The following is a 27,900-nucleotide window of genomic DNA, read 5'->3' as shown; positions in this document are numbered from 1 at the left end:
CTTGAGCCAAGGAACTCAAATATGATGTTCTTTTCAGCATAGGGTATAATATGTAAAAAATATATCCCACTGAAGGTAGAACATTTTTTTTGGAAAATGTTGCTATTCAACTTCCACTGCCTCCTTAAGAGCCAGTCTCCCTTATTATGTACCCAAATCAGGGGGGTTGTGATACAAAAAAAAAATAGAATTTTCTCTAAAAAATAATTTTGGTACATATTAGCACCAACAACTCACATGTAAAATATGAGCGTGCACAGCGCCCTCGTTCAGCTTGAAAAAATTCTTGAAATTTCAGCCTCTCTGAGCCTTACTTGTTTATGGTAAACTTTGGAGGTGCATAACATCGTGCGCCATCATCATCCCAACCTGCATTTTGCATTTTTTTAAAGTACTAAATGGTTACATTACAAAAACCAAAAAAAAAAAATTGGGATCTTGATAGCGCACAAAATCAGCAAATCCAATGATTTGATGAAAAGCGCCCTCGTGCAAATTTCAAAGCATCATATCGGGACTCGCCATCAAGATCCCAAGTCCAACAAGTTTGAAATTAAAGACCTCCATGGCAAGTTTCATTTTCAGCAAAAATTTTTGGGATTTCATTGGCGCTGAGTTAACAGAAAAAAAATTCAAAGGTCAAAATTTCCTATTTTAGAATTTTTGCCCCTGTATTATTTTTTTTTCACTTGACTCTCGAATAGGATTTCATCAAAGAAGAGGTAATTCTCTGCAAGAACTGAAAAAATTAGCTGGGATCTCTTGATCTTCATATATTTCTGATTTTTTGAAAATGGACTTTTGCCTCATTTAGGTCAATTTGACCTCTTTTCCCACTAAGCTTGAACAATGTGGGCTTTTTACTGCATCACAAAAGATGCGCCAACAAGATCCCAATTTTATTTTTCATCGTCTAGCTTCTTTGGCGACCAGTAGACAAAAAACAAGCAACAGCTGATTGGGATCATGTGGGCGCACTAATATAAAAGATGTCAAAGGTCACGCTTTGTGCCAAAGTGATGCATATTTGCCTATGTGCAGCACAAAGTGGAACTTTTTGACCCTTAATAAAATGTGCCAACAAGATCCCATCTTACTTTTTGGATGATTGGATAAAGGGGCTTATGTATAACTTATATAACAAGTAAAAAAAAGTGGGATCGCCAAAGGCGCTAATTCAATAGACTAATCAAAATTCATACTTTGTGCGAATTGGCATTACATTGCCTATGTGCAGCACAAAAGTAGAACTTTGACCATAATAAAAGGTCAAATTGACCTCCAACAAGATCCCATCTTACTTTTGGATGATTGGATAAAAGCTTATGTATAACTGATAACAAGAATTAAAAAAAATGGGAGTCAGGTGACGCATGCTGCGCACTAATTCATTAGAGGTCAAAGTTCATACTTCATACAAAATATGACTAAGTATTTTGACAAATTTTTTTTTACTCTCACCAACTAAATGATGGAATCAGCATCATCTGAAATGAAACTTGCTCATGGAGGTTTCTAATTTCAAACTTGTCTGGTGATCCCCATTGAAAAAAAAAGTTGATGGCGAGCCCGAATGATGCTTTGAAATTTGCACGAGGGCTTTTATTATACATAAGCCATCAAATCATTGATTTGTTGATTTTGTGCGCCATCAAGATCCCAATTTTTTTAATGCTTGGTTTTTGTAATGTAACCATTTGGTACTTTTTAAAAATGCAATATGCAGGTTGGGATGGTGATGGCGCACGTTGTTTTTGCACCTTCAAAGCTTTACCATTTGCAAGTAAGGCTCAGAGAGGCTGAAATTTCAAGAATTTTTTAAGTTGAACGAGGGCGCCAGTGCACGCCATATTTTATACATGAGTTGTTGGTGCTAATATGTACCAAAATTATTTTTTACAGAAAATTCTTTTTTTTTTTGTATCACAGATGGGTACATAATAAGGGAGATTGGCTCTTAAACAATCTTCCTACTGGGAAACTAATATCATTTTTGGATTCCCTGTTTAATTTCCTGTCTGGAAATGTATACTTTTCTTGTACAAGTGGGTTTAGTTAACAAACAATTATATTTGTTTCAAAAAGCGTGCATTTTCAAAGAGGAAAAAAGTTGGAAATTTTGAGTACCGAAAAATCTACCAACTCAAAACACATGGCCTTTATATGTGATCACACGTGACTGATATCAGTATTATGTAGGCCTACACATGATATGGTGTACCTGCATTTCATTTTAATGAGACAGGGTGACTGAATACAAAATTCATATGCGTGTGACTAATGTTAGGACAGAAACTGACTTATAGTGCTATCATTACGTCTCTTTTGGACATACATTTATGCTAATGTGACAATTCCTGTGACGGAAACTGTGGTGACATTAGGGGCTGTGCAATAATTATGAGCCCTGGGGGAGGGTAAAATTGGGGGGGGGGCAAGAAATTTTTGGCGAGCCAAAAGGGGGGGGCAAGCAATTTTTGGCAAGCTGAGAGGGGGGGGTAAGCGATTTTTGGCACACATTCATGGGGCGCCTTTTTAATAAAACGCTCTAAAAGGCTTAGGAAAACAGTACGGAAACGCTTACATATGCAAATTTTCCTGCTCGCTGCGCTCGCAACAGGTATATAGACCATTTAAGGTTTGTAAATTGGGATCCCAAAAATTTGGCATGCGCAAGGGGGGGGGGGCAAAGAATTTTTGGCAGGGGGGGGCAAGCGATTTTTGGCGGCCGAGAGGGGGGGGGGCAAGCGATTTTTTACGAGCCGTTTGAAATTTTACCCCGGGGCTCATAATTATTGCACAGCCCCTTATTTTGGACAGCATTTTGTCTGCATTGTCTGTCCAGCCATGAGTCTGATGATGTGAATGGATATTAAAATTACCGTATTCGTTCCAATAAGCGCCCATGCCCCAATAAGCGCCCACCCAGGGTATTTTCAATTATGGATAGACGTCGATACAGTGAAATAGCTGGGGGATTAGAAGTCCTGTGTAAACATGCAATATATTTTCTGCATCAGAAAAGCTACTGGAACGTCTCAGGACCCTTTTATAACATATGTAAATTTGTCTCTAATAAACGCCTGTTAGGAAAATATTGGGTAAACCATGTAAAAAATAAGCGCCCACCCATAATGACTTTGTTATTGGAATGAATACGGTACTTGTTCTTGTCAATAATATAGATTATTTCTAAAAGAAAAGGTCTATTTTGTACAATACATTGCAAGTTAAATCCAAGATATGTCCAAAATCTTGTCACCATAACACAATTTTGGGAATTGTAGGCAGCCAAATTTCTTTAAAATCAAAGAATATTTACAAAGATTTGCAATAAATTTTAAAGACATATTTTAAATTTGAAAGATAAATAAATAAGAATTCTGCATGATATTAATAATAGTGATGATAGTTACATACAAACAATAAGAAATACGTCCAAAACTCAGTCTTGATAGCATAATTTCAATTAATTTGGGTTCTTTTAGGATTTAAATGCAACAAATACAGTAATCTACAAACACCATCTTGATTAGTCGGGATTATGCACTTTCAGTTTCTCACGCGTTTGAACGGGAATTGGATTGCGTACTTTTTCGATGTCTAGTGAGCAAATTTCTTCAATATTTTGAGAAAATGATGTCAAATTTTCTATTCTATATTGTTTGGTAATAATGTCTTTTGCCAATAGTACCGTAAAATGGGGTGACTTTGGACACTGGGGTGACTTTGGACACACATGGGAAAAACTATTATTTCATGTAGGCTGTTTTACCTTTTAATATTTCTAAGAATATTTTTGTATGTTCTTATGTGGTAATGTATGGACATTACAAATGACTTAAGTTTTCCAGTATAATGTGTTATCTTATATGTTTTTCAGAACTTTTTAGCGGGTCCATAAAATACAGGATTTTTGTGGTGGTCAAACTTTCGGTACTCCACCGGAACATAAGAGTGAAAACTCAAGCCTGTTGGTTGGATAGTAAACACAGATGAATCAAGAACCTACCTGGATAGTCATGATATCTAGCCACTCTTAAGAATTTAAAAGCAGGCTGTGTCCAATGTCACCCCAGGGTTTAGCTTCCTTTCCGGGGTGACTTTGGACATAACAAATGAATACAAAAAAATTTGACACTTTGTTAAAAATACACCACAGTGATCATGCCCTACCACATCAGTGTCCTCTGTGCTCCTACCCACCTCACAACTACTTCCACCCTCTCCATTGCTCTACTCTTCAGGTCGGGGTGACTTTGGACATGCACTTGATTACATGGTGTCTAAAGTCACCCCAAACCCAGGGGTGACTTTGGACAAACTTTGCCCCCAAAAAATTATCGTAAAATAAAATAAACTTGAGTTGACCTTATGGGCATGAACTGTCCTCTATTGGTACTTGCCAAACCCAACATGAAACTCAGAATTCTACTGATCATTATAAAAATATTTACGACAAGTTGTAATTTTGTGTTTTTGATCGCAAAGATCGGATATTTTCGCTCCCGATTCAATTCTGAACCCTTCGCAAGGGTGCCGATTTCGCAGAACTTTGACGATAATTTTGCCTTTTGGACACTAAAATGCATTCGATCCTTAATTTTGTTTCAACCGAGTCTTAAATTAGCAAGCACAATAAGGTTGGTACCACTTTTATATACATTGATAAATTTTTAAAGATTTTTTTTTCATGTTTCTAACCGGCGCAATCGTTAAGTGTGTATTTTCCATTGACATCCAAAATGGGAAATACGAGTCTGATGGACATAGGAACGGCGTCCATGAGACTCAAGAGTCTAATCTTGATCAAAAGACAGTGTTGTTTTGGAATATACATACACAAACATGGTTCAATAACATACTGAAAGTAAACAACCTGCACAAAGTAACAAATTATGTCCAACTTTTGTCACCATAGCACTGTAAGTTTTTGGGGAAACTAATGAAACCATGGGTCAAAATGGTTATCATGCCTGGCTTCTATTCCATATAATTCATTAATTAACAATTGCAACATGTTTATAAAGCTGTATTTCAGCTAGAGCGCCATAGGTAGAGAACCCGGATTTTTTTGTGGAGAACAATACTGTTACGTAAGACGACGAACAAACCTGCCCCGGAACCCGCCCTACTCATTATTTCAATTTTCATTGTACATTAAATTGCAATTTGCCATAACACATTACGTAATAAACACAAGCTTTTGTGAGGACGTAGTGAGTGGATAAGAAACTGACAGCGGAGGATACAACGACACACCGATTTTTAGTTGTCAATCATGACTTGCCGCAATGTTTTAGTATTTTACTGCATCATGGCATGGCATTCCGCAAGCACCATCAGGGACTGCCTTTTGAGGAGAGCAAGAGCAATCACTCTCTACTGCTCTCCTTAAATCTGATATAGGAGAGTGATATTTAGCTCTCCTTAGTAAACCATTCTCCGGGACCATTCTCTCCTTACATTCTATTGTAAATGCTCTAAACAACTCTCCTTGAAGGCTCCAGAAGAGCTATTTAATGATCTCCTGCGAATTCCAAAAGACAGTCCCTGCACCATGACAAATTATGCCGTATTTTTCCAAGATCATCTCATTTGAAGTAAGCTGAATGCGCTGTACTTTTGTATTGTAACATTCCGATCGTTTTTGATCACCTATATATCGCAGAATTTGCTTGAAAACAAGCGAGTTCATGTTGTGTAAACATAATTAGCATGGACACAAATGAAATTACGATGCAATACAATATGAATGCGCAGCAGATCTAAGGCTGCCCGCTTAGTTTTAGGTAGAATTAGACTACAACTGCTGGGTGTAGGCCTATACTATAGGAAGAGTTGTTGAACATGTTGAAGAAGTACATGTATAAAATGCTTGCAGTCTTACAATTTAATTTGTCATCATGATCATGTGTGCACAGTCTATAACCATGTCATGTATGTGGATTACTTTGCGGTACATCACTATGTGTAAATGATTTTTGGCATCAGAATCACATACATAACATGGTATGCGGGCCACCTGTACCAACTCTGACCATGCAATGCCAATGTATACATGTACGATACATATTGACAACAATGAATAATTGTTGATGTCATCTACTTACCTAAATCGTCCATGATTTTGGTCCTGGTAGTCGCTTCTCCTCTTCGTCAAACCTCAGGCTGCTCTGTATAAAACGAAATAGCGAATTCCTTCCTATGTTATCACACAATTTCCGCAAATCGCACCTCTTCGGTTGTAAATAATGTGTGGTGCTTGTTTGTCAATTTCGTCATCGGGCGGTGCTCCGCTCTCGTGTTGTGCTTATTTTGCGTTGTAGACTTATTTATAGAAACATCACTTATCAATTAACTCGCTGGTTCACGACGTCCGCGTGGTTGTATTGGAACGTGCGTGTAGAACTATTGAACATCGGGAACCATAACCTCTTCCGCATGCACATGATGATACACCTGTTCTTTACCTTCTTTACCTGTTGGCCCATTGTTGGCTCTGGCTGCTCTGGCCTTGCACTGCTCAACCACCATGCATTACATTAATGGCTTCGGCAAAGTCCACGGAGGGTGGGGGGGGTCAAAGGCAGGGAAGCCCCTGTATCCGGGGGCACTCCCATTTTGGACGTGACACTCAGGCAGCGTGCAGCAGCCCCCAGACCCCATTTTTTTACAAACATGTTCTATCACCCGAAGACCCCCTATTTTTTGCCAGACTTGTACCCGAGTCCAGCTTGTCCGAGTCCGAGCCGAGCCGAGTCCATTTGTATCCGAGTCCGAGCCAAGTCCGAGTCCTTTTGTGTCCGAGTCCGGACTCGAGTCCAAGTCCAGGGGTGCCGAGTCCGAGCCGAGTCCGAGTCCAACAAAAATATGATTTGAGTCCGGCTCGAGGCCGGACTCGGTCAAAGTCCATGCCCGTGTGTGTGTATGGGGGGGGCTCATTCAACTTATGATGTGACAGGTGTCTGGCATATTGCTTAGTAGGAGCCTATTTGTATAAAAATGGGTCATTTGGGTATAACAAAATGAAAAAGGGATAATTGGGTATAAAATTTTGAAAGAAGGGGGTCATTTGGTATAACATTTTGAAAAAATGGGTCATTATTTCCCAAAATTTTAAATTTTGTTTCTAATTTGAAAATTTACAATACAAATTTGCTGAAAAAAGAAAATTGCAAAGTTTTTGATGCTAAAATTGTAGAAAAAGAAGGTCATTGGCTATAAGTCACTCACTACACTATACCACACACCGCTCTCCCTATACCAGACTTGTAGTACCTGCACCCGCATTTCTGGGTCTCAATTTCATTGCCGTGGCTTCGGACCCGCACTGTACTCATGCCCTATTTTTACTGCACTCCACGGGTACGGGTACCATACAGTACATGGTTTATACACAAATGCAGGAAAGTGAGAATAGAATACTATCACTTCCCAGATGCATGTTAACTCCACTCATGAATCCCACTGTGAGTCCTCTGATCATAAATTCATAATTAAAACAAATAGGTTACATCATGAATGGGGTTGTGTGGGGAGTAAATGGAAAGCTTTAGCAAGTGCCCTTAAATTTATTTTAGCCTGGTCCAGGGCCCTGAAAAATATCAATCCAACCCTGGCTACACAAAAGAACATGAATGCTGAGATCTACAACAGCCTGTGCACACTGCCACCCATGACATGTATGCTACATGTACATGTCTCATTCACACAATGACTGATCAATACAGAAAAAGACCTAGCAAACTGGAAAAACATTTCAAGATTTTTTTTCTTTTGTGGTGAATTTAAAGTTTTATGTTAAAATATCATTATTTTAGCTTGTATTAATCATTTTGATATTCCCCATTCAAATACACTCCACTACTTGTATGCTGCCCACATGTAGAACTAATGATAATGTGACTGGTGCTGGGGACTGGAGTGAGATTTTCTGCCAGCCACATGAGCTCACAGTGTACATGTACTTCTTCTACCAGTGCATCTGAGACAAATGAATAGAGAGGTCCTCACCATACTGAAGTTTGGGATTTGATAAGAGATTTAAAGGAGTTTTAAAATATTGATAAAACATGAATATAATTATCCAGATGTGCATAATTAATGATAATAATTATAATGATTGAGCTAATGGATAATCTGATGGATGTGTATTGTGTAGATGTGCATGAATGTACTTGGAAAATTGACAATTAATTTATTTCCAATTGATGCTTTAAGATAAATAATTTTTCCACATTGTACATGGATTGATTGGACTGGAATCGGACTGGGGTCGACTTCGAGCCCGAGTCCTATTTTTTTACCGAGCTGAGCCTTTTAATGTTCAATTCCGAGCTAAATCCGAGTCCGGCAAAAAGTGGACTTGTGTCCGAGTACAGACTCGAACGCGACATCACTGCTAAATATACTAAAGTATGTTGAAATTAGTATTGCACAGTCTGGTTGTCCATACAAAGACATAGTTTTTTCACTTGCATCCCAAAATATGCCACATTTAGGCTAGATTCACCATGACACCAATATTTAATCTCTTTTTGTACTTGTTTTATTAATTTGTTTATACTCTGGGTATGTCTAATTCCCCTCATAATACCCATAACTCATACCCTATAATTGGACCCATAAGTTCAAATTTCCATACCTGTACCCATGGCCCGTACCCATACTGGGACCCGTACTCGAGTCCCAATTTCCGCACCAGTACTGCGTGGCTTCAGCACTGCGGGCTTTGTACCCGCACCTGCACTCATACCCTATTTTGACTTTGGACCCGTACTCATGGACTCGGACCCGTACCCGTGACCTGGGACCCGTACCCGTGGCTTGGGACCCGTACCCATACTCATGGTCCGGGACCCGTACCCGTACTCATGGCGGGTCCCAATACTACAAGTCTGCATACACACCCACCCTACCAAACCCCACCCTACACAGTTAACATTTAAAAGACTCAACACAACTCAACCAACCAACTGTACACACACCCCTTCAAAGTCCCATACCCATGAACAGGTATCTCCTGATGGTAAAAACTTCTACATGTATCAGACCACCTGTACTAAACAGCACTCACAGCAGTGTGTGGGGTGTGTGTGTGGCACACTACATGTAAACGCACAGTGAATCCAGGGACTAGAGAAGTGTCACTAGGCTGCATGCAGCATACATGTAAATGAATTGCAATGTATTCAAATATATCATAGAAAAATATCATCATCATCATCGTTATCATTCTCTTTATCATCATCATTATCATCATCGTCCATAATAATAATAACAGAAATTCACCTTTAATTCTAAATATCTTTTCCAAAATTGTCCCACACAAATGTGCACCCTACAGCCATTACAATTTACTGAGCTGAGATGTATGGTCCAGTGTGCATATTTCTCTCTTTCAAGATTGGATTGGAAAGTTCCATGAAAGAACTCTTAGATATTTTGATGTAGTCCAAATATTTAATAAAGTTTGCATTTATTTAATTATCAATTATTTCATTAATGATAACAATAATATGATTCTACAAAGTGACAAATAAATCTAAATAATTTGGTCGATATGTAGGATATATGACAGATCACAGATTTGACAGCCCCAATTAATTTGTAAAATTGCCAAATATGTAAAGTCAACAAATTTGAGATCTACTTTGACATTTTTAGATAATCATTTCACATTTTACATGGATTTAATTGACTGGACTTCGGACCGACTCGGCTTCGAGTCCGAGTCCTTTTGTGTCCGAGTCCGAGCCGAGCCGAGTCTTTTGGTGTCCGAGTCCGAGCCAAGTCCGAGTCCAACAAAAGTGGACTCGAGTCCGGACTCGAGTCCGAGTCCGGACTCGAACGATACATCACTGTTTTTTGCACTGTCACCCAAAGACCCTTATTTTTCAATTTGAACAGCAACTTTAATTTATCAGATCACTGATTTTGTTACTTATTTTAACTAGAAATTCCGCAATGTTCGAGGTGTCTGTGGCTCTGTTTCCGACTCTCAACCATAACTTCCATTTTAAAAAGGTCATGTTCTCACCCAATGACCCCATATTTTTTACATTTTGCTCTCACCGAATGCCCATTACTGAATACTGCCCCCACACAAATAAAAAAGGTAAAGTAGGCCTACTTCTGAGAGTTATTAATCACCAGTTTAGCTTCAATATGCTGAAATTCACACGCTTCGCACAGTGTCTTAGCTAGCCACCCGTCTGGCCGTCATTTTAGACGGCCAGTTTGCTCCTGGGACGGGCAAAATTAATGCCTTTGACAGATGCTATATTATAAATTGTATGTTTTGAGAAGCTAATTGCCCTTTTTAGTAGACCCAATTTGTAGAACAAGGCCATATCAGCACATACATGTATTTGAACTCTTTGAACCCCCCAATGGGCTATAGATGTCTGGTAAATATTTTAAAGGTCAAATTAGGACAGACAATTTTATTCAAATGACGGGCAACCCACAATTTCTAGCTAAGACCCTGGCTTCGCACACATTTGTACCGTAAACTTCTTTTGACGCCAAAAGGTGCGGTATTCGATATACTTCAAGACAATTTTTCCAATCCCATCCCCCAATGTCAAAAAGAAATCTTCACCACTGTTCCGGGGCTGACACATTCCAATCAGATCCTAAGACTCCTCCGCCCCCCCCCCACCTGCCGCCCAGTACGACAAGGGTGTTGATGCGCTTAAAACCCAAACAGCATGACTGGCATGAACGATGCCTGCCCCCATCATTTATTACTTTTCCCCCGCTTGCCCCGCCCCTCCCCCAAATGAAAATGTCTAGTTAGAGTGTCTAGATTTTTGACAAGTCAAAAGGGGGAAATAACAAGCCCCCAATGGCAATGCTGCCCTTTTCCTACGGAAAAATTACAATGGTCCACTTTTTTCGGTAAAAACATTAAAATCAGCCCTATTACTTAGCCTCCTGCACCCCACCTGTTTCAGGTGGACATTTATTTTCGAAAAGACTATATACCTGTGATATTCAACGAATATGATTCGACATTCGAATATTCGAATATGATTCGACATAAAGTCATAATTCAAAGAATTATGACTTTATGTCCTCCCATAGAACTGCGTGTTAAACGGTCAAAATAACAAACAGTGTTTCTTTCACTTTACCTCGTTATATCAGCTCAAAATGGACAGAAACCATTCCCGATAATTATTACTAGTATTATTTCAGCATTTTGAGTATAATAATGACAAATTTAAAATTGGAAGGAAATCGTACATTAAGCCTTTAAATAAAATGCTCTAAAAAGCCACACTTGGGATTGGGAAAACAGTACTGAAACAAGTGATGGTGGAAACATTACAATTTAGTGGGGGAGGAGCATATTTTTACTGGGACTTTTTTTTTCAATTTCAGACTATTTTAGCCCCCAAAGGTGTGTTTCGCTGTGTCATGGTCCAGTGCATGTGAATTGTGCAATTTTACCCTTGGGCCCAAAACATAAGTGTTTTTCGTGCTAAAAAGGACAATACAATAGGCAATTACTGCTTTAAAGAATTTAGGGGATGTGTCCCCCTGCACAGTGTCAACACCCTGTATTATAAATATTTTTTCCATACAGCTCAATACTCCGTTGAAATCAATATTCTATTATTGACACAGATAAAGAAAGTTTACATAAATTATGCATTGTGTTATAGGACGTGCACCTGGAACTTAACTAAATGGGCTAAACGCGTTCCTTTATACCTATAAAGTATAATTGTCATTCGCAAAATTAAATATATCTCAATTTTTACTTTGGATTTCAAATGTTTTACATTAAAAATGCAGTAAAAGATATCTACAGCAAGCTGCAAGGCCCCGCTAATTAGTGTACTGCTTTTCGAGTGAGTGTACTGGAAACAAAACCCTGGTAATAGATTTTCTTGTATAATAGAAACATCATATGGGGTACTAGAGCATGCACAAATCGTAATAATGTGTAGAATATAGAAACGCTGTGGTATCTCATATGATAGTCATGGTATGCTTAGCCTGAGTCACTCGGCCTATCTCGAACAAAATCGCGATGCGTAGCTGTTAAAAAACGAGAGGATTCGCTGTACTATCACTGCAATTTTTAACACGAAGATATAGGGATGATGACGATGTGCCCTGCTTTTTTTCAGTAGGCTGAGAAGGGGAAAGGCTTTGGTATGCTGTGAGGGGGAAAGTATTTTAGTAGCATAACCAGGATTTCAGGGGAGCAAGGGGGGCATGTTGATTTTCAGGGGCGAAAAATTGTCCAAAAAAAATCAGCAGCTGCTCACTCCTTTGCCTGCCCTTCAAATCAAAAGTGTATGACCAGTGGTCCGATGTGAGACATTGTGCTATGTTCATACTGTAAACAAAACAAAACATATTCCAGGCCTAAAAATTTACCAGGGTTATGAGAAAATATGAGTTGACCTGATAAAGTCTACATTTTGGCTAGTTTGGTCATGCAAAACCGGGGTAGGGTTGGGTTGCAACCCCTTTTATATTAAACTTCATACTATTATATTTGTATAGTTTATGTGTCTTCCGAGTACAAAAGAAGTAATTAGAAAGCCATGATACCAGGGGTCATTGGGTGCAGGTAAAAAGTCAGGATATTTTTGAGGGGTGTGCGGAATTTCCAAAAGTGGACCTTTTAAATAAATTTGCTGATATACAAAAAGTGGACATAATCTAGGACCCCTAAAAAAGGATAATTTGAATGGTTTAACATTTCTTTATAATTTGGGTTGATTCGGGAATATTTTGTCCCCGTAAAGTGGCCCATTTTGTCAATTTGGACGTTAGGCCTACATCACACCTGAACCCCTGGCTAGGCCCTTGGTTGGGTGAGACAGTCTTAAAACTCACTACTAACAAGATGATGCAAACATTCAAACTAAACTAATCTGATAAGAATTATTTTATTGTAGAGGCACTGGATCTAATTGAATACCTGAGTGGAAGAAGGGCCCAACTCCATCAGAACTGTTTTTGAGATATTAAGAAAAAACTTAATATTTGGAAAAGTTTTATAGACAGAACGTTTTCATCTTCAGGGGACCTTTAATACATGAACATACAAAAGTACATACATTCGAAATTAAATATGATGTTTCCATGGTAATGGTACAGGTCTTAATACGAGTGTCAAGTGTGCAAGTGTCAGTTCTGTGTTATAAATAGCTACAGAAATTGGGTAATCGCCATTAATTGCACAAGTAGAACTCATGTAATATGTTAGCAAGAAAGTTTATTGTAGTGAAAAGCAGATTTCATGGATGAACGAAATTCCTCTTTAACCATATATTAGTGGAAGAAGGGCCCAACTCCATGGAGTTGGGCCTTTCTTCCATGAAAACCATGATTAAGTGTATGTGGAAGACTATTTAGAGATAGTATTTTGGCTCATCTTTCACACACACGGAAGAACAGTCTGCTGGCAATATAATGCTGGGTCTAACTCATTTTTGCAAAACATTGGAGTTGGGCCCTTCTTCCACTCAGGTATTCAATTATAAAGTTTGTTAGGCTTATATAAGGTGGAAATTATTCGGCTTTTGTTACTGCGCATGTCAATAAAGTCCCAACTCACGCTCACGTAAATATGCGTGACCCAGTCACACATACACAATGCACAACTAGCGTAAGCATTGCGCCCAACTGCATGCACATCATTCTATATTAATACACGGTGTTATGAGTTTTATTTTTACCGCCTTATATAAGCCAAACAAATTTTACTTATAACTTACGGCCACAGAGGGCTCAGTTATATGGTTTATAAATTATTCTCTTTTCAATTTCTTGAATTATCATAATTTTAAAATATATCAGAAATGAATAGGGCAGTGTAATGGAGCAAACTGCAACTTTTGAATCTGTATCATCCTATGTTTTAGGATCATTGTGTCTTTATATCTTGAACGATTTCAGCAAACGAGGTCCAAGCTAAAAGATGCAGCTATTTGGCTGCTGGTTCTAATTATGACATATCCGTCTTTGTTTAGCATAAAGGGTACAAAATTACTGGTACCTTAATAGTTTTGTGGTCTGTATTGCATAGCACTTTTTGCTGCACAAATTAATCGAACACTGTTCCCACAGATATGAGAAAAGCCTTTACATGATAGAAAATGATCACCAGTGTTGATCCAAATATGTGTACATCCATATCAAAAAGATGCACTTGTCAGCTGATACATGTACATGTGTCTCTTTTTACACAATAGCTAAAAATAAATAACTTCAAATCACCCTCACGTCACATGATTTAGGAATACAGAGAACATTCCTAAACCATGTGACTTGTATATGATTTGAAGTGATCTCCACTTGAGAAGGTCTGGTATTTATTCTTAGCTATTATGTAAAAAGAGACACATGTAGCAGCCGACAAGTGCATCCTTTAATATGGATGTACACATATATGAATCTCACCTCATTTTACTCTCAGAAGCTATTACCTTTCTCAAATTTTAAAGTTTATTGCTGTTACAGGGTTTTATCTTGGTATTTTGAATCAAAACACTTTCAACGGATCTTCATCCACCTCTGATACAATCACTTTTACTTTTCCCTCAAACTGTTCATCAAATTTGTTCCTAATAACTTGCAGATAACCACGTTCTGTGTTGCTATGGTTACAAAGGATAACACTGGTTCCCTGGGCAACAGCGGCCAAGACTTCATGGTGAGACATCTCTCCAGTGACATACAGATCAGCTAGTGAACCTCTAAGAACTGTGCTTCCAGATCCTGCACATACAGCTATGGTTTTAACAGGTGAATCTGAAGGAAACAAAGAACATAACAATGAGCAGGAGGAAAGACAATTAGACAATACATGTATAACAGTCACGTCTGGCTGATTGTCTTGACAGCTCATTCAGTGAATGAGTTGCCTGACAAAATATTTTTAGATGTTTAAAACATCTACAAAATTCGGATTTTAGCAATTTTAAAATCAGCTCATAATTATGAGGCCAAAGTCAGAAATGTTGAAAAATTAGTTACTACCATTACAAACTTGCTCAGTAGGCCTAAGTACCTATACAATTTATGAACCTTTTATATGTCAATTTTCTTATGTATTTATTCTTTTTTCTCCTCATGTTTTGCCTATATCTCAGTTTCATTATTGCTGACTTAAGGGCTGGGGTATGAGCGTTTGGACAGTATTTATTTTGGGACATTAGAGCACATCAGACATATCGATTGCATTCTGAATACGAAGAATGTCATTCTGATATCAAATAATTTTGATTTTTGAAATTAGCAATTTAATACACATTTTATGGCAAATCATTAAAATTGATATTTTTGATATTTAACAGTACTTGAAGTAAACTTTATAAATCTGATGATTTATACTTAAAGTGTATGTAGGTGGGATGAAAAGCCGACGATCAATTGAAAATTTTGACATTTAGATTGAAGATATGGATTTTTTTTCCCAAAACACCAACAAAAATTAGGTCGCTTTTGGGAAAAAAATCCATATCTTCAATATGAAAGGTCAAAATTTTCAATTGACCGTCGGCTTTTCCCTCCCTGCTACATACACTTTAAGAATATATCATTAGATTTATATAATTTACTTCGAGGACTGTTATATATCAAAAATTGAAAAATATCAATTTTTATAATTTGTCATAAAATTTGTATTATATTGTGATTTTCAAAAATGAAAATTATTTGATATCAGAAAGACATGCTTCAGATTCAGAATGCAATTCGATAGGTCTGAGGTGCTCTCATGTCCCACAAAAAATACTGTCGAAAAGCAATAAACGCTCATTTTAGATCCCTTAAGCCTGATGGGATCAGATCTGGTCACATACAGCCATGTAAATGTCAAACATAAAAGCAAGTTAATGTCATAAGGATGCACATGGCATTAGATTAAAAGTACAGTATTCTCACCGATAACAAGCACACAAAAAAAACTTTTTTGTCCATGGCAAAATATACTTGTAAGTAACTACTAACTAATTTGGTGGGCCCTTGGGCAAAAGCTTGTGGAAATCACTACGGGCCTGCTGATGCACTATCCTGAGATGGGTAGTACCCAGTGTTCGAAATATGCCTCAAAAAGTTACAGGCCAGCCGGGCTTGACCTTAAAATGTTACCGCCAGCCGGTCGGCAACTAGATGCCAGTCAGAAAAGTTACCGGCCAGGCCAAAAAGTTACAGGCCAATGGCCGGCTGACCGGCTCTATTTCGAACGCTGGTAGTACCAAAGTATAATCAACATTGACTCAATTGCTGACATCAATTTCAATCCTTCGATCTCTGTTATATATCTCATAAAAGTGTCACAAATGTGGACCATACTTATACTATGTGTCAAATTTAATCCCGGGCCTATAAAACTGACCATCAGAGCCCACAGATTTTCATACCTAAAGGTCAGAATGGCCATTGAAAATTTAGCTACATAATCTTCAATTCTAACAATGCATGTGACCATGGTGACCTCATCATGTCCATTGCTATAGTAGTGGTTGAAAATACATTATTTAGAGAATAACGATAGGAATTTTTATTTTGCCTATCCTCTACCGTGTGATAGACGACAGGCAGGTCCAATATTTTGACTAGTGGATGCCGGCGCACACTACGATAAAAATATTGGACCTGCCTGTCGTCTATCATAGGTAGAGGATAGGAAAAATAAAAATTCCTATCGTTTATTCTCATTCTTAGTCAGTTAAATATTATTTTAATAACTGTAAACTATCTTTTAAAGCAAAAATTAAGTTACCGTCATAAAACGCCTTTTTCTAAAATGAACGAAACTTGTTTACAACTTCACATCTTTTGTTGCGCGTGACTGCTAGCGTGTGCGAGTATTCCGCACTGCGTCTACGCATACAACGCGAATACATACGCGCACCTCTATGAGCGTGTTACGCGTTATCAACACTCATGATGACGTGGGGTCGTCTACAGCCTGATAGACGACACCCAAAATCATGCGATTGTCCAATCAGATTATGTGTCTACGTAATAAACCACTCCCACTGTCTAAGAATGGAAAATAAACTGGAAGTTGCAAATTACATCTTGATTGCAACTATATTGCTTTTGGCACAGATCATACTTTTATGATTTAACATGAAAGCAGCCGATACATACTTCAGCATTTGTATGTTGTGCTTCCTCACATCTGTTAAAACTATACTAAGATTTACTAGTTAACTAGCACATACCTAAACTCTTCTCTTTTCCAACAGCCAGTTGAACATGTGGCAGGTTAAGATGCTTTTTTTTTTTTTTCCAGTGATTGCTTGAGATTAATGGGTTCTTTCAGTGTGCACAATCGTCCCATTCCTGTGTGAGGTATAGGAGGCTACAAAAAAATACAATCACCATTAGAATATGGAGTACATGTTGAAGTACAAGCATATCAAACCAATATCTTGATGGTTAAACTGGATCTCAGTCAGCAGCATGTGAACTGGTGTCTTGACAGTCACTGCACTCACACATAACCTATGAACATTAGTGATATTTTGGACAATTTTCTCAAATACGGCTAAAGGACAACAAGCAATTTTGGGAACAATTTCCAGATTTTGCAAATGCACCCCTTCTCTAAACCAGTTTTCTAAAATATGTGATCCATAATTGATCTCAAGAGCAAATGCAACCTGAATCTGCCACACAGTATACCCCTTATACCCACTTTTGAACTAACCTCCCAGGTTGTATTGATGTGTGCATTTGCTGGTGTTTACAAACTCATTCACATGAATTTAAGCACTGTATTTGGAGTATTAAAATGGTCATGTATTATTTATATTGTAGTATATACGTGATAAAAGAAACTCCCCATTTTACAGGTCCGACTGACACAGATTTTGCATTTTGGGAGAATTTTTTAATTTAACTATTTAAAATCATGCAAAAAAATCAGCAGTTTTTGGCCAAAATATATTGATATATACTGAAAATATAATTTTGTGCCAGATTTTTTCAAGCTTTGGGTGACATTTTAGGGTCACTTTAGTCGGGCACTTTAGCTTTTAAAAAAATCCAGACCAACCAACTTGAAAAGTCAATCCGCCCGTAATTTTTTTTTCCATAGCCTTACCTTCATTAACTGGGTTATTTGGATTGTGCCTTTGACATCCTCATCCTTATTAAGAATTTCTAGGGCACGAGGTAAACCGCTTGTAGTACAATTCATACTGGCTCGCATCCTCACCCTGTCATCAAAATAACACACAAATAATTGTAAGACATGAGGCATTCATTTTGTTCTGTTTAATTCAAGTATTTATTTTAGTTATTTTGTGGTAGGCTTACTGCAGTTTCATGTTTCATGAGTAGGCCCTATTTTTTGTACTTCTAACATGGATCCTCTTTTTATGGTATGTTTGCAGGTTTTGGGTGATATAAAAATGTCAACTTTTTTGAAAAAATGTGGGGATGATGCTATGGATCACGAAATGGCCCTTAAAAAGAGGATTTTCTTTGCTTTTTGTTGAAAAAATAAACTTGTTTTCTGATGACTCCCCAAATATATATACATCAACTTTACATTTAAATACCAACATGAAAATACCACCTACAACATACCTTTCAATTCATCAGCCCCCCAATAAAAATGTCTCAAAGCTTGTGAAATTAAAAAAATTTAATGTAGAATGCATTCTCTCCCCCTTACTCACTCAAACTTATCTCAAAATAAGCCTAGAGCTAAACACATACTGTAATGAAATCTCACAGAACTCTATACCAATTCCTTTTAAAACATAGTATTTACCAATTTAGACTACCCCGGTACCAATAATTTTGGATATATTAGTACTAAATAATTGGGAGGGAAAATAAAAATAAATGAAGACAAGACAAATGTGCACCGCAAAATGAACGTGCAACAGCTTGGAGACATACTGAAAGCAGGGATTTACTTAGAACATAAATTTATACTCAAGATTTTCTCAAAATCATTTAAAAATTGTGAGTCCAGATAAATTTAGATCAGGCTGCCATTCACTTGACCACAAATTTATAAATATCTGAGAATAATACCGTACTGAGGCGAGTATAGTCCCACCTTCGAGTAAAGTCCCACCCCCAAAGTCGGCTTTGGAGTGTCCCAGGACCTAGACCTAAATGCTAGGATTATTCATTCATGGTTGACCTAAAAAAAAAAAAATATAAAAAAAATTCAAGATATTTTGTATTTTTAATATGAAAATTGATAATTTGTATTCATGTCATACTCTATTAATGATTTCAAAGTGCATTCAAATTCAATTTTTTTTTTTAGGTCAAGCATGAATGATCCTAGCATTTAGGTCTAGGTCCAGGGACACTACAAAACTTTTTTTTTTTGAAATTCGAGTATAGTCCCACCCCCCAATTTGGAAAAATGTTCACCCAAAAACGGGGTGGGACTATACTCGCGTCAGTACGGTATATTCAAAGTAAAGTTTGAATCAATCCTTACATGTTATCATTAACACTGAGCATGATGTCTGACACCCCAGGTACGGATTTGAGTGTATGTGTCAATCCCTGTTCGCAGTCTAAGAACTCTAGCTTGTAGCCCCTGGTGTAGGATAACAGGTACTATAGGTATGATGTAATGGATCCACTTTGGCTTCACCTGTAGCAGAAAACAGAAAAGAAAATGTTACAATGTTACCCAGCAGTTTTTTATGTGTGATTATTGCGATACCATTAAACCAGGGAAACACAAATTTTAACATGCAGTTTTCAAAATGTGTACAATCCATACAAAAAGGATGCACTAGTTGGCAGCCTGCAATATGTGTCTCTTTTTATAAAATAGCTAGAAATAAATACCAGACTCTTCTCAAGTAGAGCTCCCTTCAAATCACCACAAGTCACATGGTTTTGGAGTGGTTTAGAGAATATTTCTAAACCATGAGTATGACTTGGGGATGATTTAAGGTTGGTCTGAACCCTAGAATTATGGAAACTTTCGGGCCTCATAACTGCTAAATTGTTGGACTAAAGTAAAAGTATACATATTTAGAATGGCAAAGACTTGATAAGTTCATCTGTGAGGTCAAATTTGGGCCAAAATGCTAATTTTTGGCCCAAAGTCCCAAAATACTGTTTTTTGGCCCACTTTTTTTTCGTGCATCTTTCAATTTCTTGGGCCAAATTTTTTATTTTTTATTAATTTTTAAAAACTAGATAAAAATATCTAGGAGCCGTTTTTTCATTTTTTTGAATTTCGACCAACTTTGAGCCTGATTTTTGCCCAAATTTCAAATATTTTTGGTGAAGTTGGTCAAAATAAAAAATAAAATAAAAAACCGCTCCTAGATATTTTTATCTAGTTTTTAAAAATTAATAAATTAAAAGATTTTTTTTTGTAGGATGCACGAAAAAGAAGTGGGCCAAAAAATAGTATTTTGGGGAATAGAAAAAAAAATGAGCATTTTGGCCCAAATTTGACCTCACAGATGAACTTATCTAGTCTTTGTCATTCTAAATATGTATACTTTTATATACATTACACCAACAATTTAGAAGTTATGAGGCCTGAAAGTTTCCATAATTCCAGGGTTCAGACTAGGGGTGTGATTTTCGGTAATTTTGTGCCCGGTACCAAGCATTTTTCGGCGGGTAACCGGTACCAAATTGAAAAAAAAAAAAATTGCAAAATTGAATTTGAATGCATTTTGATATCATTAATAGAGTATGACATGAAAACTATGTATCAATTTTCATATTAAAATTACAAAACAATGTGCAAAATTCATTTTTTTTTTTTTTTTTAGGCATGATGATCCTAGCATTTAGGTCTAGGTCCAGAGACACTACAAAACCAAAAAAAAAACTTTGAAAAAAAAAAACTCACTCACACCCTTAGTTCAGACCAACCTTAAAGCCATATTATAACATTTTCAGACAAAATAGATTAGCATTTCTTTGCCATAAAAAGTTAGGTTTTATTGTCAGATATATCCCCTTTTAGTTTTGAGCCGAACAACCACGGCAAAGCAAAGAAAATTGGAATTTACTACCAGCGCATATGTCACCAATACGTACCTCTCCTTCGGTCATGTTATGGTACGACCCTTTGTTGTGTAGATCACCGTCCCGCACGCTGTGTACGCACTGTGTGTTATGAACATCGTGTATGCGTTTGACTAATAATTCCATCGTAATAATAAAACGCAGATTCCGGCGTTTTATTCAATATCTCGGATCTTGACAAAACTACACCACCTAGAGTCTTGATTTTTGCAGGGTATATTGGTTTAATAAAGTAGCCTACAATATAATCGTGTAAAAAAATGAATTTTAAAAAATCAGTGAGGGCGTCCTCCTCAGCAAATGTTATAATATGGCTTTAAGTAACCTTCATTTGAGATGAGTTGAAATGGTATTTATTCCTAGCTTTTGAGAGTTGAGACACATAGTTATGGATGTACACATAATAAATGTTTATTGATGTATACCATACTTTTTTATTTTTCATGGATAGTGACATTCTTGATATTCCATACGTATTAAAAGAGTATGATTTACAATAGACTCAGAATCTACAACAAATGAAATGCTACAACATGTTTCCTTTCACAATGATTGATATTTCATTTGTAACAAAATGTCAATATTGTTTAAGAAAGCAAAGAAATGTCATTGACTTTACTTCGGTGAGTATGACACTGGATTCAATCAATGAACAATGATCATTACCGTACCTGTACATATTCCTTACATTCAGTGTATGTTTTGAAAGATTAAAAAGTCTCATTATTTAACTTGCCTAATCCTGAAGCCAGCCAATCATTGACACCACCATCCACTGCATCGTAGCTTGTATGTGGTGAATATATAGCTATATCGTTTCTCAATCGCCTTCACAATTATGCGCTCTTTTTCAGTATGCGCATTGTTAGCCTCTTCATTGCACTAAATATCGGTGGGTGATAAGCCAAGATCATGTCAGCGTTCTTTGTGACTGCCTCTTCTAGAACCTCTTCAGTAAGATCATTGGTAAGAAATAGAGTGTTTACTTTGTGTGGAGGGGTCGGTTCAACTAACAGTCCCACATTGTCCCAGTCTTCAGCTAAAGTTGTTGGTGCAAACCTATTCAATTTCTTGACAACATTTTTCAGATCCATGATGTCACCACTGCTGTCGCAATCAGATGCAGAACCTTCAGTTTCGGATGTAGAGCTAGAATTTGAGATGTTGGAGTCGGTATACAGTGTAGAGAAGCTTGAGCTTGATACAAGGGGATGAATAACTCGGTTTTTATGATGCGAATGTCGAGTTCCCTGGACCAGAGAAACACTAGCAGCCGACAGAAATCCCTGTACTTGTCAGTGCGATATTCGCCTTGACTAGGTCTGCTAAATACAGCTAGATTTTGTCGAGTCTTAAACACAACAGGCGCTCGTATTTTGTATGCACTACAGAGACAGAGTATGTATCTGAAGCGAATAGACATGAGTTTTTGTTGAAAATGACAGCTGTTACAAGTGCAATTACACGATTTAGGCCCCTACTGCTGTGTGTTGTTGCAGTGTCACGCGTATCAACTTTGACCCACACCATTTGACCCAATCAATTATCGTTTCTATTTACAAAAAAAACGTTATCCTAAATTTTTATTTACCAATTATTGATTAATATTGTAAAGAATAAAATTCTTTACTAAATTTCTTTTCAAATTATATAATCAAACACTTTATTCTTTGCATTTTTTTAATGACCAATGTTACATTTTTAATGCATTCTTATTTTCGAGAGATTATATTCTCGGCGATATTATAGAAACACTGAATGCACCTGTCGCGACCTCGATTATGCAACACCATTGACTTCCGTGTTTGTACCGGCATTCTAGCACGTTCTTACTTGCACAACGATACGTTTGTGTAAATTTTGTGTTTGTTGGAAATCGAAAGATAGTAGTATGAGGAATATTTGGTTAAGATCAGACTTTGTTCAGAAGTCTTATTCAAACTTTCGAGTGTCATTCACTCTGGGACGGCGAGCTTTCCATCGAAATGATCGTCACAATGTCAATGATCATGGTGGAAGCTTACAAAATCACAAACATTGCCAGGCAGAGTGCAGGAAGATGACACAGCAACTACCACCAGCATCTATACAATCTTTTCCATTTAGATCATGGTCTTCTAACTCACATTTTAGTACAATGTTTGTACCCCAGAGTTCTCCAATCCATCGCGACAAACTATTTGCACTTCAAGATTTCATTTCTAGATCCAAGAAGTTATTCATATTGACTGGAGCTGGTATATCTACAGAGTCTGGAATCCCTGACTACAGATCTGAAGGTGTAGGCTTATATGCAAGAAGTGACTCAAGGCCTATCCAATACATGGAGTTTATCAACAGTGAGGAAAGACGGAAAAGATACTGGGCTAGAAATTTTGTCGGTTGGAAACAGTTTAGTTCTTTTGAGCCAAACCTGTGCCACCTCACATTAAGTGAATGGGAAAAGGCAGGCAGACTCCACTGGTTGGTAACACAAAACGTTGATGCCTTACACACCAAAGCTGGAAGCCATAGGCTTACAGAACTTCATGGCTGTTCACATCGAATTATATGTTTGTCATGTGGAAATATCACATCCAGAAATGAACTTCAGGAGAGAATGAAAGATGTGAATCCAGAGTTCAAGATCGAGTCGCAAGCCATAGCACCGGATGGGGATGTTCTTCTACCAGATGAACTAATTGATGGCTTTCAAGTTCCACCCTGTGAACTTTGTGATGGGATATTGAAACCACATCTGATTTTCTTTGGAGACAATGTACCTAAAGTTGTTGTAAATTCTGTTTATGATAAAATTGATGAATCAGATGCAGTGTTGATTGCTGGATCATCATTACAGGTAAATGTTTGTGCACAGTCAATTTGTAGCATGGGTACTTGGCGTCTTTTCAACATAAGGCTAATGAATGAAAGTTTATTCCAAGTTTCCCATCACCTGCCTTCATGGGTTTTTTTTATTTTGGCCAAAACTTTCATGAGAAAGTCAATTATCTGCTAATTTAGATGGAAATATCAAAAATTTAAATCTGAAAATGTCAGACATGTCCTGTTGATGATATTAGCAGTTTGTCTTAGTTGTAGGAGTAGAGGATATAGTCAATAATGAAAATTGATGGATTCCCTCGTCATGTTCCTGGCGATTACAAAAAAAAAATTTCATTTTAATAATAACAAATGCAATATTACTCAAAATGTTTCTCAATATTTTGCAAAAATATCTGTAAAAATGATCTAAGCATTATCCCTGTTTTGATTGACATGGTCTTGCATCAACAATATAGGTAATAATGAAATACAGCCAACTAATGAATAATGAAAGAGTTGCCTCATTTGGGTTGTTTAAAAAAATTGTATCTTTCATGTATTGATTTATTCATTCAAACTTGATTGATTGGAATCATTATACCCAGCTCACTGTAATAAAAAATATTTAGTGTTTATAAAAGTATTTATTTGTTTTCCTCATTTCAGGTGTATTCTGGATATCGTTTTGCCCGGCATGCATATGAACGGAAGATACCAGTCGCCATCATCAACATAGGTCCAACAAGAGCTGACGAGCTGGCTAAGATCAAACTTGATGCCAAATTAGGAGATGTTCTGCCACATATAGCATTGTAGTGCTTAAATAGTTTTCTCGCTTGGACACTTTTATAAATAATTAAGGTTACACAAAGAGACGTATAAAAAACGTATAAAAGACGTATAAAGTTGTTCTCTAAAACAGAGTTTTCTCAGTAATCAAATATCGCAGGGAGTGAAATGTTGGTGCATTGGATGTAGCTTAACATTTTTGTGTGTGTTATATACAAATTATTAGAATAAATTTGAAAATCCTTCGTTTAAAGCATTTTTACCCACCATGTTCACAAGATCAAAAACACGTTCCATGAGGTTTTTTTTTCAAATGTGCGCTCCGTATAAATCCACACCGAGATATTGTTTTTTTCTTTTTTTTATTGTATTACAAATCGATCAAATAAATAATGTTGCCATGGGGAAGAACCAAATACAGTACCGATTAAATTTTAAAAGCCCGTTTTGGGGGAAAATTTTGGAGAATTTGCTTGAGAAAAAGCTGGTTTGTGAAATTATCGATATCTTGATTACGAGACATTAATTTAGACATCTGAATACCTACATTATTTCTCAACATTCTGCCAATTGCTATTCCATTTGATTTTCACTCCAAATTGAAGCTAGTTTTGCAAAAAACAAGGTTTTCCTCCATCAGTTCGTTCAAAATTTCAGCGCCGACATACGTGTTTATTCTAAGAGCCATAATGCGGACGCGATTGTAATCATGTAATTGCATCCAATTATAGTTATATCATCCGCTTTGAGAACAGTGAATTACGTAAGCTGATCTATGGCCGAGTGGATAGAGCGTTGGACTGGGAATCTAATATGAACTATTTTTGTGGGTTCGAGTCTCCGTGTGGCTGAATTTTCTTTCTTTTTTCTCTTTTCTCATTTTTACTTCCTTTCTTTCCTCTTTTCTTTCTCCCTTTCTTTTTTCATTTCTTTTTTTTTCATTTCTTTCTTTCTTTCTTTTTCGTTCATTTTCTTCTCTCTCTTTCTTTCTCTTTTCAGTATTTCTTTATTCTTTCTTGCTCCTTTCTTTTTAGTTTTATTTGATTGATTCGCTGAGTGCAGTGAATCGTGATTGATTGTTTTTCAGAAATTTGTAGGCCTGCTAAGTCTGTCTTGTTGATTTTCATCCCAAATTCGATTTACAAATAATTGCTTTTTGATATTGTTGTTGTTGCCTACCCTTACAATGTAATCAGGGGAATAGCAGCATTGATTTCATCAAAGATATCAAGGCTATAAATTCAAAATCAACACATTTTCCAGGGTGTAGCTTGACGAAGTGCCCCCAATCAATTTTAAAATTTATAAAATCCTTGTGAAAATTGCCGAAAACGGCTTGTGCCACCCCGCATCCGAGCTCCGGACACGAGCTAAGCCAAGTTTCATAGCCTTTTCATGTCTTGACCGTGGATCGATATTCTATTGTAAGTAGGCCTACGTCCCGGTGCTCTTGTTCATTTTCTGCATGGCTGTTTCTGTTATGAACTTACGCCCCTCTGAAATCAAGCGCATGAAAAACTCTCAGCTAACCTTAAGAAGAGACAGGGGATGCATATTTCTGTTACTTCCATCTAGGTCAACAAAAAGATTGTTTGCTCAAATTGCTTCTCCTCCAAAACTTTTTCAGAATTGGGTCAGTCGGGCAGGATTTAATTTTTTTTTTTGATAGGTCATAGCCAAAACATAACTGTAATACCTTTAGCTTATAGGCCAAATAGTTGTGAATTGGGATATTTCTCTACTGTTTACCTCTTCATTCATATTTTTTAAACAGTTTAGAAGTGTGTAGAAAATGTAAAAAAAACTTTTCAGGATCTCAAAAATGTTGAAAGGGAAAAAAACCTTTTTTTCTAGAATTTCCAAACTTAAGGTCAGTATTCATTTGTACAGTAAAAAAACCCAACTTATTTCTAGATTTTCGGGAGGACAAGCAAACAATCTTTTTTTTGTCCTACTCTGATTTAAAGCCATATTATATTTGCTGAGGAAGACGCCCTCACTGAATTTTTAAAATTCCCTTTTTTACACGATTAAATTGTACTTTATTAAACCAATATACCCTGCAAAAATCAAGACTCTAGGTGCTGTAGTTTTGTCAAAATCCGAGATTTTGAATAAAACGCCGGATCCGGCGCTTTATTATTACGATGGAATTATTAGTCGAACGCATACACGATGTTCATAACACACAGTACGCATACACGAGGTGCGGGACGGTGATATACACAACAAAGGGTCGTACCACAACATGACCGAAGGAGTGGTACGTATTGGCGACATGTGCGCTGGTAGTAAATTCCAATTTTCTTTGCTTTGTCGTAGTTGTTTGGCTCAAAAATAAAAGGGGATATATCTGACAGTAAAAGCTAACATTTTATGGCAAATAAATGCCAATCTATTTTGTTATAATATGGCTTTTTAAACAAAACGCCTTTTTAATATTATGTGTGGTTTTTTTTGGGTGAAAACAAAAATGTTTCCATAAAGTTGATGTTTGATTTACTGGTATGGTTCAGATTTTAATTAGAATTGTGATGAATGATTTCTAAAATATGGGGTTAAATAGTACACTTGTATAAGGCAGGTTAATTTGGTAGCAGTTGTGTAGCCAGGGGGCAAAGCCAAATTTTTGTCCCCATTTGTCAATTTTGTGTCTCATGTTTAGTCATTTTAATAAGAACACTTTACTCTTTGCCATCCCCATTTTATCCCTGAAAATTGTCTGGGGGTGGGGCAATCCCCTGGCTATACACCTAGTTGGTGGGGAGCACGACCTAGGCTAGCAACATTCACGCTAAAATATTGAGACAAAGCCAACATACAAGAGAAGTGGTATGGGTTCTAGAAGGCTTGATAATAAGGTGTGTAGGTTCCACTATCATGTTCATGATATTTCTTGGGAGGTACAGAACACCAAAACATTTTTGTTTTTAAATAATTATAGTATTACCCTTAACTCAAGAACAGCAAGACCTATATGGAAATATGTGATTATTGGCATCTGTGCCTCATTTCCTTTAAGATCAATGTATTAATATTAAGAAGTAGACTGCAGTTTTTGTACTTTTCTTAAGCTAAAACTGGACAAATATGGCTCCTGCCATCCCACTTGCCTTAAGGGGTGGGGTATGAACGTTTGGACAGTATTTATTGTGGGACATTAGAGCACATCAGACATCGAATTGCATTCTGAATACTGAAGAATGTCATTCTGATATCAAATAATTTTGATTTTTTGAAATTCGCAATTTAATACACATTTTATGGCAAATCATTAAAATTGAT

General features: G+C 36.9%; 3 protein-coding genes across 4 annotated transcripts in view; 1 reads left to right on the top strand and 2 right to left on the bottom strand.

Annotated features, from left to right (window-relative positions):
* Window positions 1-6,319, bottom strand: part of LOC140155245 (paxillin-like) — a 68,349-nt gene extending 62,030 nt beyond the window's left edge. For both annotated transcript variants that reach the window (XM_072178000.1, XM_072178001.1), the window contains exon 1: window positions 6,114-6,319. In XM_072178000.1, the coding sequence (XP_072034101.1) occupies window positions 6,114-6,126 (13 nt within the window). In that variant the 5' untranslated portion in view covers window positions 6,127-6,319. The remainder of the gene's footprint in view (window positions 1-6,113) is intronic.
* A 6,579-nt stretch (window positions 6,320-12,898) lies between these two features.
* LOC140154457 (NIF3-like protein 1) lies at window positions 12,899-22,536 on the bottom strand. The gene is given in 9 exon segments (XM_072177025.1): window positions 12,899-14,784; window positions 17,208-17,271; window positions 17,273-17,347; window positions 18,092-18,206; window positions 19,457-19,578; window positions 19,816-19,889; window positions 21,758-21,833; window positions 21,835-21,876; window positions 21,879-22,536. Coding segments are annotated over 9 exon segments (1,074 nt in total). The 5' UTR covers window positions 22,116-22,536; the 3' UTR covers window positions 12,899-14,515.
* Window positions 22,537-22,723: 187 nt separating this feature from the next.
* Window positions 22,724-26,538, top strand: LOC140155244 (NAD-dependent protein lipoamidase sirtuin-4, mitochondrial-like). The gene is made up of 3 exons (XM_072177999.1): window positions 22,724-23,860; window positions 24,493-24,687; window positions 26,152-26,538. Exons 1-2 carry the CDS (start codon window positions 22,913-22,915, stop codon window positions 24,640-24,642), a joined length of 1,098 nt encoding a protein of 365 aa, XP_072034100.1. The 5' UTR covers window positions 22,724-22,912; the 3' UTR covers window positions 24,643-24,687; window positions 26,152-26,538.
* Window positions 26,539-27,900: the final 1,362 nt, after the last annotated feature.

The sequence above is a fragment of the Amphiura filiformis genome, chromosome 6 (assembly GCF_039555335.1).
Source record: "Amphiura filiformis chromosome 6, Afil_fr2py, whole genome shotgun sequence".
Taxonomy (NCBI): domain Eukaryota; kingdom Metazoa; phylum Echinodermata; class Ophiuroidea; order Amphilepidida; family Amphiuridae; genus Amphiura; species Amphiura filiformis.
This window is presented reverse-complemented; position numbering and strand designations above follow the sequence as displayed.